This window comes from Globicephala melas, chromosome 21, assembly GCF_963455315.2.
Source record: "Globicephala melas chromosome 21, mGloMel1.2, whole genome shotgun sequence".
Taxonomy (NCBI): Eukaryota; Metazoa; Chordata; class Mammalia; order Artiodactyla; family Delphinidae; genus Globicephala; species Globicephala melas.
In genome coordinates, this window is record NC_083334.1 from 12,551,165 (window position 1) to 12,569,705 (window position 18,541).

Below are 18,541 nucleotides of genomic sequence, written 5' to 3' on the forward strand. Positions count from 1 at the left end.
ATGTGCCGCAAAAAAAAAAAAAAAAAATCAGTTTGTATATCCATGGATGAATATGATTGATCTCTAGAATGAGACAAGTTCAGAATCCATTCTATTCCTATTTGTTAAATCTAAGTGATAAGAAAGTTGTTTACATAAATAAGTAGATGGAAATAGAACTAGTCTGTCATTTAATTCTTTGAATGGCTTCTTTGAATGCCAACATTCACATAGTGATCTATCATCATAAATGTTTAAATAGTGTTTCAGCTGACAACTCAATTGGGTTTTTCTTAAATAATTTAAAAGAGAGCATGGGTAAATACTTGACTATTTTTACGTTTTGTTATTTTGTCACTAGATGCATTCTTTTCTGTACACCTACACCAACATTTCAAACTGTTTCTTTGTCTGGCCCTGGAGGCTTTTCTATACGGAGGCAATGCACCTTAGTAAGGTTCTTGACTGCTGAGGGGTACTCCTTTCTTATATAAAGTAGGAAAAGGACATGTTTTTAATCAGGACGATTTTTGCAATATATATGAACGTTGATGATCTTAAAACAGATTCCCTTAAAATTAATCTTGCTCTTGGAAATCCTTACAGTTTGAAGACCCTGAACCAGGAAACTAGGCATTAGTGCTGCTACTCTAAGGGAACTGTAAAGTTCAGAAAGCAGCAGGGCTTAGAGTGGTGCAGGCAGCTGCAGGTAAGATATGACTGACAGTTGTCATTTATTCTCAGGGTTGTTCCCCAGCTGAGGCTCTATAAGCTGAGCGGAGAGAGGGAAAACCTTCGCTGCAGAGCCAACGGAGCATTAGTGCTTCCTGTCTCTTCAGATACGCAGTCAGCCAGCCAGAGGAGTGAAAAGGTTGTGTCTCAGCCCAGCAGAGATGCCCTGACACTGCAGACACAATTAATTTGGATCGAAGCTACATACCTTCACGTGGCCCTGAGAAGGGAGAGACCGGTACCCAAGTTCACAAAAACTGAGGCAAGTGCAGCCATTCTGCGCTCTCTGTCCTGAATGGTCTCTCCCAGGTGAAATCTCCCAAGGCAAAAACAGTCACCAGACCTCTAATCTTAAAACCCAGAATGAATAAAAATGACTGGCAAAGGAAACAGCCAGCAAGCAATGACAGATGCCACGATGGAACAAGGAATTAGTGAAAGTGGTATATTTAGAGACGGCAAGGCTCGTTATTCCTGGAAGAATTCGTCTGGGGGCTTCGTTTTGTTTTCCTTAGTCTTTACTTGATGGAAATCATCAGGCTGGAAGGAGTGTGTTGTGTGGATCCCACGAGCTATTTCTTTAATCAGGAGCCTGTGGGCCCCTTTCTGGACCCACCTTGGGCTCAGTCTGTGAACCTAGGCGCACTGCTCAGCCCCTCGGGCTGTCGCCTCCAGGCCACTTTCATGGCCTCCCAGCGAGTGCGGATCTGGGCAACTGGGGTCCTTCAGGTCAGCCCACCGGTGCCTGAGGAAAGCAGGGATTCCTGAATCTCTGCATAGGGGTCTGTGGGGAAACAAAGGCAGTGGCCTGGCTTTTGCAGTTTCAAAGGCCAACCAGGAAGCTGGCAGTAAGATTTTGGTTTCACCGGCGCTTCAAGGGCAGGCTTAGGCTTTCCTGCATCTTATTTCCTCATTGTTCCCAGGGAACTTGAAAGGGAATTGCCCTTAATTAGGGCTCACTGTTCAGGTCCTCGTCTTATCTCTGTCTAGAGTCTGCCTTCCTGCTGGACAGTCCCACCTCAGCAACCTAATAAATATATCCTGAGCTGGAGGGAACTTAAAGCACAACCAAAGAGGAGCGCCACTAAGCCCATGCATCTCTGTGCCAAAAAAAAATTTTAAGTCACTTCTTCTTCAAAACACTTAACTTATATCTGCTAGACAATTATTTTAATATATCTATTTTGTCATAGCAACATGACTGTCACAGACCAACATATTGTCAAAATAAATATGCAAATCTATGACGACTATAGTGTGAGCCACGCCCCCGCGGACACAGCATCCGGGCACAACGAACAGCTTTCGCGGCCCTTCGCAGCAGGCTTACATCAGTGTCTTTTATTTTGCAGCTGAGAAAACAAACGCCTGCGATGGGAGAAGTGACTGTCCCAAGGTCTCCTTGCCACCTAGTAATCAGCTTCCTGGCTCTGATACTTTTCCACTGCTTTCCTGACTGATCCTTGCTTCCTGCCAACTCTCTCCAAGGAAGTTGAGCCCATGAAAATCGCATTTCTCTAAACTTCCTACAACACAGGTCCCGCCTTCCAAGTGCCGCTCGGCTTCCAACTTCCACACACCTTGTGACAATAACCCCTGTGAGCTGCATTTTATGGGATAAGAGGCAGGTGCACTACAGTTGAATATGCGTCTCAAGAGAGCTTATTAAAACAGCTAAGTCAATTAACTCTTAGAAACATGTCACCTTCTCCAGGAAGATACATCTGAGGCACAGGAGCTTATGGGGACAAGTCCTTGGGGAAAGTGTGGCCTTTGATCTCAGAGGCCCTTTCCCAGGTCAGCCGGGCCCACAGGGCTGGGAGGTCTCTTCTGATCTGGGGATGGGGGGGCGGCGGGGTGGGCTGGCCTGAACACAGGATGCCATGCAGACTGGCCTTGTGCACAGGAGCAGACTGGTGAGATGAGAAGCACTCATCCATTAGAGCAGGTTCTGGAAACTCAACGGGAAAGGACTCACTGGGCGTGAAAGGTGATAATGGGAACCTGAGGGCAGAGGGGCATGTGCCTAACCCAGGCTGGGTGTCTGCTTTAGGAAGGCAGTGGTGAAACCTTAGCAAGGCATCATGAGGCCAAAGATCTCTGCCTCTGTGAGTCAGCTTTAGATGGGAGAGTCTCTGTCCCAGGGTCAGGGACCGTACTCTTCCACAGCAGGCCCAGGTGAGGAGTGAGGGGCGCCTGGTGCCCCTCATATCAGCCACAAGCAGCATCTCTGGGTCAGAGGCACATGCCTCAAGGTCATCTAAATCCTGCAAGTGATGTCATGCTCCCCAGGGGGAAGGCATCTCGACTGCTGCACACGTGGTGGTCCCCACCAGAGCCTCCTCCCAGAGCAGGTGGTTTCCTGGTATTTGGATCCAAGAAGCCTGGGCCTCCTCGGGATGCAGGAGGCTGGCAAGCCCTTGACCGCAGGCTCAACCTTGCCAGCGGCTTTGCTAGAACTCTAGCGCTGACCCAGGGATTCCTCAACCCCCAGCCCTCCAGTTCGAGCCTGTGATCTCCAGGTCTTACCAACTGTCCTTTACCTCCCACCATGTATCTGGGGGAACCCTGGTCTCCTCAGCTTCTGAGCTGGTTCTGAACCACTTCCAGGAATGGCTGGGAGTGGGAGTGAGTGCTACATGTGGCCCTGCAAAGCCAGCGCTCTGCACACCTGGGCAAAGCCTGAGGGCCGCTCCAGTGGCCACACCTCGAGCACTCCGCGCCGCCTCTGCAGAGTCCTGTGTGCACAGCTCGCCCTGTCCCTGGCTTCTGCCCCCCAGCCCTGAGGCAAAAAGCCAGACTCTGTCCTCTTTCCCTCCCCTGATGACCCAGTGGCCAGATCCCTCCATCCACCCCTTTCCTGGGAAACTCCTTTCCTGCCCCTGACTGGCCATGATGGCCTGTCTCAGAATTCTCATGGCGATTTAAAACAGGACTTGTGTTTCACTCTGTGGCCTTTGCTGCAAGTGTGTATTTGAATCCCTGATGTGACCTTGCAGCATTGTTTTGGGCCAAGAGTGACCTGGCCAGAGCTTCCCCCTCCCCCCGTGCACCCAATGTGATGCATTAGAAGGACACAGGCTGATGCTCCCTTTTAAGAATCGGGGGGCAAGGGTGGGGTTACTGTATAGCTACTAACCATATATTCTAGTCGGATACTCTCTATATCTTATCTCATTTCACACGCCCAGCAAGCCTGAGAGGCACACGTAGTCATTCCTGTGGGACCGATAAGGAACCCGCCGCACAGAGAGATTAAGTGACTATCCCCGGGTCGCACGGCAAAGAAGTGGCTGAACTGGTCTCAGCTGTTCTCTTTCCGGTCATGTTCTAGCTCTTTACATTCCCCTGAGGTTCCTCAAGGGCTCCAGCCAGCACAGCAGGGAGAACAGGAGGGGAGAGGCCGGGAAGGGACAGAGCTCTCTGCACACAAAGGGCTCTGGTGAGGTGAAGTGCCACGTCTCTGTCCCACCCTAAGGAATCCCTCTGACAGATGCTGGATCCCACAGCCAGCAGCCCACCAGCTGAGAAAAGCACTGCAGGGGCAGCTGAGCCCCCTGCCCGCTGGCAACGAGGGCGTGTTTGGTGCCGAGGGGGAAAGTGGAACAGACCCGGGGGTGGGTGTAGGCCTGCCTCGGCCACCAAAAGCCAAGCCTCCAGCATTCTCTACCGGGGACTGAGTTTCTACAGGAAGTCCCGACTCTGGGCTCTTTTCTTCACTCTGTCAGGATCCCTCCCCCTGAATCCCTCCGCTCCCACCCTGGGCTGTGGGGGGCAGCTGAACTGGCAAACCTGGGATGGCCGGTGGGAAGACCCTCCCCCGCCTCGGCCAAGCTCAGGGAGGGACCCTGCGCGGGGCGTGGACTCAGGCAGCCCCGGCAGCAGCCCAGCCGGCTTACTGTGTCCTGGCTGTGTGTTCTGGGAACTTCCATGCCCCCGTCTGTAAAGTGGGGATGACAGCAGTCATGTCTTAGGACTGTTCTGAGGGTTGAGTAAAATTATGTCTGCGAAGTGCTGAGTTCACTTCAGATGCTCAAACTACTCATCTCTTTTCCTTTCCCTGTTGATGTCAGGTTTCAGACAGGCCAGCGCCAACGACACAGAGTGACCCTGGGGACTGGGGCAGGGGGGAGAGAATGACGGGAAGAGGCTTCTTGGGACAGTGTGACCGGCAGGGATGGGAGTGCGGGGCTAGAAGCCATGCCAGGGTTGTCGGCACCCAGGGCAGGCACGCTAGGTCTATGCACCAGGCCCGCTGCAGAGGGTCTCTCGCTGCAGTCCTCAGCCCCTCGACCCACACCAGTGACGTCGGAACCTCTGAGGATGCAGCCTGGGCTGTGATATTTCATAATGGCCTCAGGGTATTCTTAGCATACCCAGGGTGGAGAATCACTCCTAAGGAGGGAGAAACAAGGACAGAGATGCCCCTTAAACGGCAAGAAAGGAAGACCCAGCGGGAGTAAAAAGGATCATGACCTCGTCCAAACTTGATTACTTCCCAAAGGTCTCACTGCCAGACATCACCACATGGGGGGCTAGGGCTCTGAGGTACGGATTTGGGGGACACGTTTCAGTCCCCACCAGTGTCTGCATCCTTGTTCAGAGAGTCAACTGTGGATCACAATGACCCTTTTCAGACTTTCTGTAGCAAAAAATAAACTTCCATTGGGTTAAGCCACTGAGACTTCGGGGCTTATCTGTTTCTGCAACTGATATGATCTAAAACACCTTTGTTCCTTAAACACAAGTCCCTTTACATACCAGAGCCCAAGTCCCTGGTTCTTAAGATATGGCCATTTCCAGTTTCCGATCTCTTCACTCCTGCCTTAGTCACTCAGCTGCAACCCTGTCGTGTTCTTTGTAGTTTCAGGAACACGACATGCCCTTGCCTGCTCATCTTGGAACCTCAGCACAAGCTCCTTCCCTCTGCCTCAGATGCTCCTAGAAATCTGTCCCACCTGCACATCCATTACCGTGTCTATTACAGTCCCAGCATCATCCACAGTGGGTGGTGGCTGCTGAGTCCTTATCTGGCCTCCCGACCTGAGGAGATGTGCTTGTTCATCATTAGAATATACGAACTCCCCGCGGGAGTCAGAGGGTTCACTAGCCAGAACAATAAAAGGTGTTTTGTTTTGTTTTTTTAATGTTACTTTTCCTGTTTAATTGAAAATCGTCTTTGCGGAAAAAATCATGGCAAATTTTATTCTTCGTGCACTTTGTTTTCTTCAAAACCAGTATTAGATGAGGTACAATGATCATCGTCGCTATTCAAGCAGACTCTCGGGCAATAGAGGGAAATTAAAGGCTACCCTGGGGTTATTATAATGGACCTTTCTTGAGACTAAGTTGAAAAATGTTAAAGAAATTAACAGCTACAAAGTTCAGAGCTTGCCAGCGATGCCCCAGATAATAAGTCCACACGCTGTCTCTGCCGCCCCGCAGTGTCGCTCGACAATGAGCCCGGGGATGGCCACTCCCCGCTTGAAACCTTATGGTTCCTCTGGTCTCTGTGACAAGAGGGGCCAACAGATTTCAGCTGGTGTCGCTCTCCAGTGGTGCCTCCCCTGCCTCTCGGGTGACATCAAGCCCCCCATCAGACGCCTTCAAAGGATGGCATCACTCTCCTTATACTTTTCCCAGCTCTTCTGGCTTTCCTCCTGCTTCCCGAGCAAGTCCATCTTTGTTTCCTCCGCAGACTCACTCGCCCCGTCTGATCGTTAAGCATGAACTTCCTCCACTCCAGGCTGTGTCTGGGGCCATCTCCTTTCTTCACGTGGGCTCTCCCCCAGCTGACCTTCCTGCCCACAGCTTCACCAGCCCCGGGCCCTCCCGAGAACCACACATCTGTGTATCTCCAGCTCAGTCCTCAAGCTCCAGGCACACGACGTGACATGTCTCAGAGTCAACACAGACATTCCTCTGCCTCCAAACCACTCCTCTTTCAATTTCCCGGGATGGGCAAAGACACACCTTCCCTCCTTAGTCCTGTAAGCCAGAAACCAAGTGTCATGCCCGTCACTGCTCGGTCCCTTAATCCCAAAGTGCATCACCAGGCCCTGGCAATTTTAATGCCTAAATATGTCCCCAGCCCACCCATTTCTCCCCACTTCCTTTACCTCATCCACACTCTTCTCACCTCTTTGCTAGGTCTGTGCAGTACCTTCCTGACGGGTTGGCCGTCCCTCATCCAGCCCCTCTGGAGGCCTACTTTCCTTTCTCCACGGTGCTGCCAGAGTAATCTTGCCAAATTCAAATATGGTACTGTCACCCTCCTCCTTAGAACTTCCAGTGACTTCTTACGCCTCTCAGCGTAAGACCAAATTCTTCAGCTGGCCCATGGAGCCCGGCCTGGCCTCAGCTTCTCTCCAGCCCATCCACACGCCACATCCATCCCTTAACATACGCCGTGCTCCCGTGCTCCCACCCCGCTACCCTGCCCATCCCCTCAGGTGTTAACTCACGTCACCCTCTGGGTGAAACCAGATCCCCTATTAGAGGAGGTCATAATGCAATATGCTTTTCACTGTTATACTTTAAACAAGTGGCCTTTTCATTTCTATGGGCGAGTATTAGATTATCACGTGTCTCCTTGACTGAATGGATGGTAAGTTCTCTGGGGGGCTGGGGGTAGGGTGGGGAGAGCCTGTATCTGGTGTTGCTAACAGTCGTCTCCTGAGAGTTTATTACAGGGCCTTGAGTCACACCCTTTTAAGATGTTTTATGAAGAAACAGATTTGCCATGATTTGTGAAGAATGGAAGTTTGTCCCTGGATTTCTCTTTAAGGCTTCCTACTTACCATAACGGATGCTGCTGAGAAACTATGGGCTCTTCTGGCCAAGGCACCATCCTGCAAAAGGAGACTGGACGTGGCTGGACAGCTCATAAGACTTTCGAGTGCTGGGGGAGTCACCCCTGCAGGCAGCAGTCCGGAAAGGCACCACCTCCTCAATATCTCTGCAGCAGAAATGGTTGACGCCTAGAGATCCTGCAGGACGCTTTTGAAGATAGATCACTTCTCTGAGACAGCTTCTAACTTGCCATGTGAATTTGTAATCTTCTTGTTGCTGACGCGGACAGACAAGGGCAATGAGGCAGACCTTACCCAAGTTACCAACAAACAAAGGAAAGGACTCAAGGTGAATTTGACCCAGAGAGTCTTAGAGAATTTTAACCCAAGCCTACTCTTGGCAGACAACATTGACTAGAGGAGTTTGGGCTTCACTGATACTTTAGTGAGTTTCTAAGACGTTTCCCTCACGTTGAAAAGAATCAAATCAACTAGATATTATACATATGTATGTATTTCCGCGTCAGAGACCACCTAGCAGTCCTCATCATTGCAGCCTCCTGTGTTACATGAGCACAAAACTGTGTGTATAGTATGTATGCGCTTGTTTTTCTAATACAAAAAAAATCCATAGTTCTTATCAGTATCCTAAGGAGGTCTTGATTTACAAGTGTAGGAACCAGCAAACTACATACAGAATAAAGCCTCTTCTGGTCCTAAAATTACATACATCTTAAAGCTTAACGCCAAATTGGTGGCAGTGTTGGAAAATTTAGTGAAAATCTGGACCCCCTGTACCTGAGTGTTAAATATTTGCCTGAAAAAAAAATTCAGTTTTTATGCAGATATTTGGAGTCATGTAGATAGAGTCCAAGACCTTGGCTGTAACGTTAACCCACACATTTGCATGATTGATGCTAGGCCCCGGACCTCCCCTGAGGAGGAGGAGGTCAGCCCAATGGAAGGTTGTCAGGGACCCAGCACGGCAGGGAAGGGGAAGATTCTGTGAACAACCACAATTCCTGATCCGTAGTCAGGACATGCCTCCTCACGCATCCAGAGGAAATCCTCTTGATTTTAACAACCAAAACTTGACTGGAGCTGAGTCAGATACCCATCTGTTAACTCCCCAGCCAGCCCACCTCTAGGAAGTAGGGGAGGAGAAGCCAGCTGGAAATGTGTCTTTCCCCACATAAAAGGTGTCTTATTTGTCTCAACACCTGCACAGGACGGGAAGAGGCCAGCAGAAGACCCCAGACCCACACCCAGCACCCTCCTGGAGCCATATGAATGGTTGCCCCCAATTCCACCTGACTGCTTGGCCATAAGGAGTTAATACTGCAAAATCATGACTGCAGATGCAGAACTGAGAGTCTTCAGACCCTTGCTCCAAAGAGTTTTTAAACCACAGACTCCTAAAAGGCTGCTGGTTTCTGTTCCTTTTTTTGTATTTCACGATAGCCATAATAAACTTAAAAACCGCTGCCACTATGTAAGGGAGCATCGACTGTCCAAGGAGTTCAAACTCTACTTCCATGCAATATCTTATCAGTACGTATCCTCCTATATTCCCCCACTTCACCTCCTCCCGCCAGGCATCCTTCTCTTTGGGTTGCTCTTGATATGAAGTGAATATTGGAGCCTCTTCTTTCCCCCCACTTCAATGAAACTCCTTTGACCTCAAACCAGAGGGATGGAATAGGGGAATAAAATTAGTGAACGACACACACTCAGCTCTCATCCTTTGCAGAGCACTCCTAGGTCCTGGTGACGCTGGTCCTGGCTGATTTGGGGGAGCCTTCCCCCCCCAGATATTTGAGTTAGGGCCTGGGATCATTCCCTGAGGCACATTTTCCTCTGCACAGCTCCACGGCACCACTGGGTGGGGTAATAAAGGGTCTGTTTACGATATTAAATTTCTCAAGGCTTGAGGTGGGGTCTTTTGGACTCTTTACCAGTGATCAATTTTTCAGTCTGCTGCTTTATCTACCTGACAGGAAGACTTGAACTACTGCCATTTCTAAATTGCACTTCTAAATATTGACTTAATGGCAAGACTCAAAGTGTCATAACACAGCTCACTGGAGCAATAAAGATTTTCCAGGCCTCATCGAGAGGTCTGTACAATGTCTGGTGGGGACTGGAGAAGGAAGAGGAGGGATTGAGAAGAAAAATAAAACCAAGTCATGTTTAGAAGAAATGCCACTGCACTTCACTAAATCTTGCAGAGACAAATGAACACTTACTGGGCTATGAGCTGTGGCCGGAGAGGACCAAGGTGGAGGGAGAAAGGACAGCAGTGATCGTTTAATCCCTCGGCTGTCAACCAGTAAGAATGGAGGGGCCAGAGCACGCCTGGCTTGGGCTGGGCGGCAGGGCCTTCAGAGACAGCTGGTGCTCAGGGAGCCTTTATTTGTGGATCCAGTTTAGAAGGAATGGACAGTGTCTAAGAAACAAGAGACTTTTCATCCAATTTCTATCAAGACTTCAACACGGCCAGATGGTTAGCTAACATCCATGTAGATCACTGATGAAATTCTGGGAGGTTATCTGTTTTAGCTTCTGCCCTCCTGATAGGAAACACCATAAACTGATCTCAAGCCGTATGTGTCACATCACATGAGCTGCTGAATCAAAGAAAGCGATTGGCCGTTTCTTGCCCTTCAAGAGCTATTTTGGAGGAGCGACAAGATATTTTACATTCACGTTAGCACTGAGACTTTGTAGCTACTCAGTGATACATGAATTCAAATTGCTTATTATGATTAAGGAGCCAGACTCTCCAGGATGAGATAAAGAGCGACGCTCTGTAATACAGCTGAGAGAAGTCTGAAACATGGCAACTGTCTCCTTTAAGATCTTCCCCCCCTTTCCACGAGCACTGGCATCCGTGGCTCCCCAGAAGGCCATCAGAGGAGAGTGTATGTGCAGGAGGCATGTGGGGATCCGGGAGGAGGTGCCGGGGGAGGTGCTCTTCAGAGCAAGAAGAGATCAAGTTCCAAGACACAGAAAGTCACATTAACCGGATCCCGTGGAAGATGGCCCTTATGGAGTCGGGACAGCATTCGTCTTGATGGTCCTCGGGTTCGTTTCGAGGTGGTCCCTAAGAGCGCGAGTTTGCTCCCGGCCCCTCCTAGGCCTATGCCTGCGGGCCCTTGTGTTTGTTGATGATGATTGCTGAGGATGACCTCAAAGCGCAGCAACATCTTTCGGCTCTGGATCTCGTCGCGTGGGGCTGAACCCGAGCTGGGCTCCCCGACCAAGTCTGATTAGCTTGGCGGATGCACCGACTTGTTTTCTCAATCTTAAAGTCCAGCTCCGTGAAAAGCTGAGCCTCCACTTAAGGTAGAGTCTCTTCAACCCTTCCCGTGCCTGAAAGCTTCTTCTTATGTCAGCCCAGGTAGCTGCCATGGACCGAACCCCAGGTGTCTTCTGAAGCAACCCCAGCACTGCCCCGACACTGCATCTGCCCGCAGAACCAGCCTGTCTGTCTGTTCTTCCGCCGGGTTTGAAGTAACGCGGCTGCCCTGGCCGTCCTGGGCTCACCTGTGGATGCCAGTCTCTGCTCTGCAGCAGCTTTCTGGGCACTCAGCACAGCGCAGCTGTGGGCCTGCTTTCCCTGCTCTCCGTCCATCCTTGCTTGACGCCCCTCCTCCGAGAGCTGGCACAGCCTTGAGCCCCCGGAGCAGCTCTCCACGTGGCCACCTGCAACCAGCATCCTCCAAACTCTTGCTCCAGGCCCACGTCCTCAGTGTGGGCCACCTGTGACTCAGCCCGGGCTCACTCCCCCTTCCCCCCGCTCCCCCGCCCCCCAGAACCCGCCACTCTCGCACAGTTCCATCAGGCTGCCGCCGTCTCCAGCCCAGGCCAGCAAGATCCCTCCACATGCTTCCCCCACTTATCCCTTCATTTCTTCTAGGCCTCCTGATCTCTTCTTCCACAGTGACAATCAGCAGTATTGCACCGGGAAGAGTTAGGAAAAATGTGTCTACAGCCATGTGCATGGAAAAGTTATATTGCCCACTCGCTAGGAACACATCCTACCAATGCAAAGTCAGCGGTGAGTTGAGTATTCTGTTGTCACTGAATCCTGTCATCCTTAATAAAAGAGTTTGGCTGACAAGATGAGAGTCTCCTGAAGCCCCTCACAGCAGCCAGGGCAGTCTGCATGAGTGCTTACCTCCCTCACTGAAGTAAGTTAAGTACTTTAGTTTCTCATTGATTTAGGATGTACAGGAGGAATATTAATATAAAGGGACTTCATTTAATGCACAACCAAAAAGTTGTAAGAGCTTTGAATCCTCTTTTCAGTATTGCAGGGGAGCTCAAAATCTGTAGAAATGGTACTCCAAGTTCTTTGTAAAGCAAATGAGCACCCTATAATGTATCTCTCCAGTGTAGCCAAAATTTTACCCATGAAAACGCATGATATACTGCAGAAATATTGCTGAACCAAGGGAATTAGGAAATGGCATTATGTCTGCTCTGATGTTAGAGAGTTTGAACCAAAACTTAAAGAAACATGTCCATAAGACATTTCTTGAACAAAGACCCCATTTTCTAAATCCTGGCTTGGTCCTCAAACACATCTACATGCTTTGTTCTCAGAGACTCCAATGGTGCTTTGAGATTTGGAAGGTTGGACAGGCATGGATGTCAACACACTCACCTGGCCAGTAGTACATGTAGACCTTCCTTTTGGCCTTGGTCAGAGTGATCCACAGAGGTTCTGATCCATTCCACCAGAGAGGCATCAGGCTGTCTCTGTTGACCCCTATGTCAAATGACTTGTTGGTGGCGGGGTCCCACATATAGTTCCCGATCATCTGATGGACCTCACAATGGCGACCTACGTTAATGAAAACACAAGGCTGTCAGTCTATTGCTCTGGTATTTTTACTTTTCATCTTTATTTTCTGAATTTAAAAGCCATTCAGGGGCTTCCCTGGTGGCGCAGTGGTTGAGAGTCCGCCTGCCGATGCAGGGGACACGGGTTCGTGCCCCGGTCCGGGAAGATCCCACATGCCGCGGAGCGGCTGGGCCCGTGAGCCATGGCCGCTGGGCCTGCGCTTCCGGAGCCTGTGCTCTGCAACGGGAGAGGCCACAACAGTGAGAGGCCCGCGTACCAAAAAAAACAGTATACATTCAGTGCTTTTATTGTATTCACAAAGTTGTGCAACCATCACTACTGTCTAATTCCAGAACACTTTCATCACCCCCAAAAGAAACCTCATGCAAATTAGCAGCCACTCTCCATTCCCTCCTTCTCCCAGTCCCAGGCAACCACCCATCTACTTTCTGTCTCCATGCATTTGCCTATTCCGGATATTTTGTATAAATGGAATCATACAATACGTGGCCTTTTATGTCTGGCTTCTGGCATTTAGCATAATGTGTTTAAGGTTCATCCATGTCGTGATATCTATCAGTACGTCATTGTTTCTCGTGACTTAATAATATTCTACTTTGAAAAACAAAGCAAGAAAACAACCCTCCCAAAGGAGTGTTACACAGAGAGGAGGGCTGCTTCTGTTGGTTACAGAAGTGAAAGACACAGCGCTTGGAATCTTTTGAAACATTAGGCTTAAATTATTTATTTTGGAGCAATCTGTTACATCTTTAAAGTAAAAATAACACAAACATTGGCACGTGCATCAAAAATTGCTGCAATTTTAGTGAGCGTCATTTGGCGTCGGGCTGAAACACGCTTCACGGAGCTCACTGACTGTGCTTAATCAAAATGGCTTTTTTCGTTTGCTTGTTTGTTTGCTGTTGTTCTGTCTTCTTGCCAGCAAGCCCCCCAACACCCACACTTTATTTTTAATCAAAAAAAAAGGAGAAACCGTAAAATAAAATTTTGAAAATTCATAGACCCAAAATATCTTAAAGGAAAAACCTTTTATTTCATCACAGAAACCCATGCATTCCACAAATGATGCTTGCAACTAAAAGCCCAGAGAGCCAAACAAAATGCTTACCCAAAGCTGTAGAGTTAGTTTTTTGACCCTGACTGAAGCTTTCACATGTAAACTGACAAAATTAAAAAATAAAAACTTTGAGAAAATGATCCAGTGATTAAGGAACTTCTTAGTTTTATTTATTCCTTCAACTAACATTTATTAAATGCTCCTATGAACTATACATTGTGATAGGTGTAGAGACTCAAATCTGAATAAATGTAGTCCCCAACCTCAAGTGCATTGTTATGTAATACTCAACAAAGTGTCCCCTGCACAAAAGAGACAGGCCTCCTGGGAGGGGCTAAGAAGGGGACCACGTTGTAATCTTTTTTTTAAATAAATTTATTTATTTTATTTAATTATTTTTGGCTGCATTGGGTCTTCGTTGCTGCACACAGGCTTTCCCTAGTTGAGGCGAGCGGGAGCTATTCTTCATTGTGGTGTGCAGGCTTCTCATTGCGGTGGCTTCTCTTGTTGCGGAGCATGGGCTCTAGGCGCGCGGGCTTCAGTAGTGGTGGCAGGCGAGCTTCAGTAGTTGTGGCGTGTGAGCTTCAGTAGTTATGGCTCGCAGGCTCTAGAGCGCAGGCTCAGTAGTCATCGCACTTGCTCCGAGGCACGTGGGATCTTCCTGGACCAGGGCTCGAACCTGTGTCCCCCGCATTGGCAGGCAGATTCTTAACCTCTGCGCCACCAGGGAAGCCCAGGTTGTCGTCTTACTTGGAGAATTATAAGGACTGTCACCAACTCGGGTGCTGAGGATAATTCCTACTACTAAAAGGAGAGGCATCCTTCTTATTGGTTCTGTTATCCTTTCTGGTGTATCAGAGTTTAACAATATTAAGGGAACCTGCCTAATGAGTAAAAGTTCTTATCTATTTCCTTAACCCAAAACACTGCATCCCCTATCTAAACGTTTCTATCACCCTAATGACGCTCACTCACCCTTTTCACGAGGCAAGATAATCATGATAATAGTCGTGGGAAATGTGTCCTTTTGGGTCTTTCTCTGTAGATGCTCTCTAGCGCTCTCCCAAGGGCAGGGAGGGCATCTAACCTGGTGCTGGTGCGTACAAACTCACAGGAAGGGTGAAAATTAGAAGGGGGTATGAAAAGCGTTACTGAAGTCAGCAGACCAAACGGAGCCTCTGAGTGAATCGCTGGGAGAGCGTCAGAAGGGCTACAGATATCAGATACGGGAATAGTAAGGGAAGGTACCAAGTGGGGTTGTGTGTGTGCAGGAGTCTCTACTTTTAACTGGAACTGTTTCAACTATTCTAGAAGGAATGCGTGAAACCCAAATCTAAGCAGGGGCCTCACGTGATTCAGTTTTCAAAACGTGCTACATTCAGAGAAGCATGAAAATATTTTTTTAAGTACTTATATAACCTTTACTTGTATATCGCAGACCCCCACAATATCTTTTGATAAAATTTCCCTCTTCTTTTCAACACTCACGTTCAACACTCTAGACCCAAAGGGTGGTGCAGGCTCTCTCACCCTCCTTCGCTCTTTTCCTCATGGGTAAAATATTATGGCCTCCTTTAGATTGTAGAGCTGTAGTATGACTGGACTGTGGGGTGTGTGTGTGTGTGTGTGTTTGTGTGTGTGTGCGTGTCAGAGAGACAGAGACAGAAAGAATATTCTCCCAGAGAATTTCTGCTAAACTAAATTCTCTACCTCTTACACTTATTTTTTTTTAACACCCATAAGGCCTCATTGAGGAGAGGTAGGATCTATGTGTGCAGTTAACACACAGTTCTGCCATATTTGTACATTTCAGATGATGAAGTCTTGTTTCCTGTGGTTCTCTGGGCCCCTTAGCTTTTTCCATAATGGGTCTTCTCTCCTCACCATTAGGTAGGACGTAGCATTAGCTTTCATATTTTCTTTTCATACCAATTGCTTGTGGTGCCCGTAGACTAAGGTGAGCTTCAAAGCCTTTAATTATGGCGTTCTTCAGGGAAGCGTCTTTGAGACGAGGCCTCCAGAGACGGCTTTGGTTCCTGTTCCCACCTAGCATCCTGGCTGGTCTAGGCTGGCCCAGAGAGGCACATCCATTCTAAGGGGAACTCAGACCCACGGAGGTAAGTGATCCGTTCCCACTCCCCCGAGACCCAACCCCTCTCCAAAGGCTGGACGCGAGGCACCAGCATGGAGGGTCCTGCCCACTTCCTGTGAGTGAATGGTGCCGAAGAGGATCCTGGGGCCAGTGGTTTTCCTTATATGATTAAAGGGTTTCCAAGTGTAGAGGGAGCTGTTTCAACAAGAAGGTCATCTCAGACCCCTGTTTAGAAAGTGGGTTTTATTCTTTTAGCGGACTGGGCCTTGAGTTGAAGCGAGAGGGTGTATTCTTCAAAGGCTTCATCACAGATGCAGTGCTAGCCCCCAGAGGCATCCCTTTGTTCTGGGAAGTACTGCCTTTCACGGAAGCCAGCAGGAGACGTATGCTCTCCATCTCATCATCTGCTCGAATCTCCTCTCCCAGCTGAGCCGATTTTGCTTCCCATGAATATATTAAGGCTGGTAGTCTGTGTCTGTAACAGCATGAGTCTGCTCTTCCTCAAGCAGGTTTCCTTACCTACCCAGGCCCTCTCTTGCTCTTTGGTTTTTATTGCTTGGCTGAAAGAACACAACACAACACAACATGAGGTACTGGCTTCTGCAGCCTACGAGCTCTGGTCTCCATATTTCTGCCTGACCTGTATCTATTTTTATGCATCTGCAACTTTGCTTGATTTTTCTCTGCTTTGGGATTTCTAAGCAGATCTTGCTGTAGTTTGATTATTTGGACCCTTTGCTCAGGGCGTCAGGAGAACCCTTCCTGACACCGTCACAAACCACAGACCTCAAGTGGCTTTTGGGTATGATGTAAGGAAGGTCCACTTCTGCTCCTACCCGCCTCTCCCTCCTCCAAACGCAGCTCTGTGGGTCTTTAAACTTTGTGCCAGCAGGCTCAGCGTTCACTGTGAAAATGCAGGCAGCTCCTGGCACAAACATTCCCAAACACAGATGAACATTTTTCTCCCTTTTCCCCCCTTATCCCTAAGACCGAAGAGTTTACAGACTTATTAATATAAAAAGTGGCAGTCAGCCCGATACTTGACGGAGCTGTGGACTCTTAACCCATCTGCAGACCCCACCTCAGCTCAAGAGCTGCTGCATTTGACTGGGAGCTGCTAGTGGCTCTCGCGCGTTGGGGGCCAGGGTGGGGCCGCTGTTTGTCTCTCTCGGTGGGAGCTGATGCAATAGCGTCCATACCTAGAACTGCTGTAAGAAAGCAGCAGGATATGACACCTTCATTTTCTATTCCTCAAAGCCTTAGACAGGTGTGTTCTGATGTAATGACCATCACCAGAAGTTTCTTAGCAAGTACCCATAATCCTCTGCACCATATTAAATGTTTCCAAACATCTCAAAAATGGCTGGCATTCACATCAAATGAGATGCGTGAGGATCTGCCCATTTCACCTGGAACTGGGAATCAGTAAGGTTGCTGCTACTTAGTCTTCAGTCAGTCTTAATCTTTTCTCATTACTTCCAAGCACTGAACGTTAATTCCTTTTATGGTTTCTTACTTCATTTATTCTTTTTTTTTCATTCACTCAACACGTATTTATCAAATAATGTTTACATGCCAGGTATACAAAGATCAAAAGATGTGGTCCTGGTGCTTCCCTGGTGGCGCAGTGGTTGAGAGTCCACCTGCTGATGCAGGGGACGCGGGCTCGTGCCCTGGTCCGGGAAGATCCCACATGCTACGGAGTGGCTGGGCCCATGAGCCATGGCTGCTGAGCCTGTGCGTCCGGAGCCTGTGCTCCGCAACGGGAGAGGCCACAACAGTGAGAGGCCCGCGTACCGCAAAAAAAAAAAAAAAAGAAAGAAAAGAATGGAGTGAACAGTGCTTGACTTCCTCCCAAGATATAAATCAATACGCGGGAGCATCTTTTCTATACTGAGGCAAATTTTCAGACCCTTTCTAAGTGTGGATCATCTTCAAACATTTTATCCTTTGTGTTTTCAATGTCATGAAATATGTCTGAGACTTGTTTTAATGTGAAGTAGTTTTGCTGGTGTCACTTCCTCTAGGACATCTTCCTCCTTTTCATCACCACCCCTTTCTTCGTCGATAAGTTCGCCTTCACTAAGCTCCTCCGGCTGCATAGTGAGTCTCCAATAGTGTCAGTGTCAACTTTCCCACAGTCAACTATTTCCTCTATGATTCCAATTCCTTTTGATTCAAATACTGCAAAGTTATGTGCACAGTAAATGCAAAAATTTCTGTCACACCACACACATATTACTTGCTGTCACTTTCTGCCATGATGCTTGAATGTTTTCAGTTGCATGTTCTATGTCATATTTCCTCCAAAATTCAGCTAAAGAAATTGCATGATCTCCCACTGTAGCCTCAATAGCCTGTCCAAAAGTCCATCTAAGATAATAGGCTTTAAAAATTGAAATAACTCTATGGTCTATTTGCTGGATTATTGAAATTGCTTTTGTCATAAAAAGAAAATGTTCAAATCTTCAGGTGTCCAAGAGAATCAGGGTGACCGGGGGCATTATCCAACAGTAGTAGTTTATTAAAAATTAAATTATCTGCATTTACCACTGGAAGACAAAGAGGGAACACAATTATATGCTTTGCTGTCTGTGCATGAACTAAATAACACATGGGCAGCAACCAACCAGCAACAGACCTTGAAAGAAGTGATGTGATTGGTCACTGATTATGATGCACATTTGTTATTTACACAGTGATTTGTGGACTGATGAGCTAGGAATGAAGTTTATATTTTATGCTGCAATAGTTACAATTAAGGTTGCCAGATTTATTTTAGTTAATATACCATGGTAACTGAAATTTGAATCATGTTGCAGAGCTGGTATTATTTAGCTAAACTGCAGTAACTGGATTTTGTGCTTATCCAAACAGTGCAAAGGGAGGAGAGTGTTTGTGTACACAGACACATGTAAATACATATATGAATACACAGCACATAGTAAAAACTGTTCTGATTAACTTATTATTATTAGGGTAGAGAGTCACACAAACAAATGTAATCTAGAGAGCAGCTG

General features: G+C 48.0%; 1 protein-coding gene across 6 annotated transcripts in view; it reads right to left on the minus strand.

The window, feature by feature from the left end:
• The window catches only part of ENPP6 (ectonucleotide pyrophosphatase/phosphodiesterase 6), a 126,641-nt gene that overhangs the window by 40,577 nt on the left and 67,523 nt on the right, over positions 1-18,541 (minus strand). For all 6 annotated transcript variants that reach the window (XR_009560537.1, XM_060291453.1, XM_060291454.2 and 3 more), the window contains one exon: positions 12,172-12,351. Coding sequence is in view for 5 of the 6 variants with exons in the window: in XM_060291453.1 (XP_060147436.1) it covers positions 12,172-12,351 (180 nt within the window). In the remaining variant the exon portion in view is untranslated. The remainder of the gene's footprint in view (positions 1-12,171; positions 12,352-18,541) is intronic.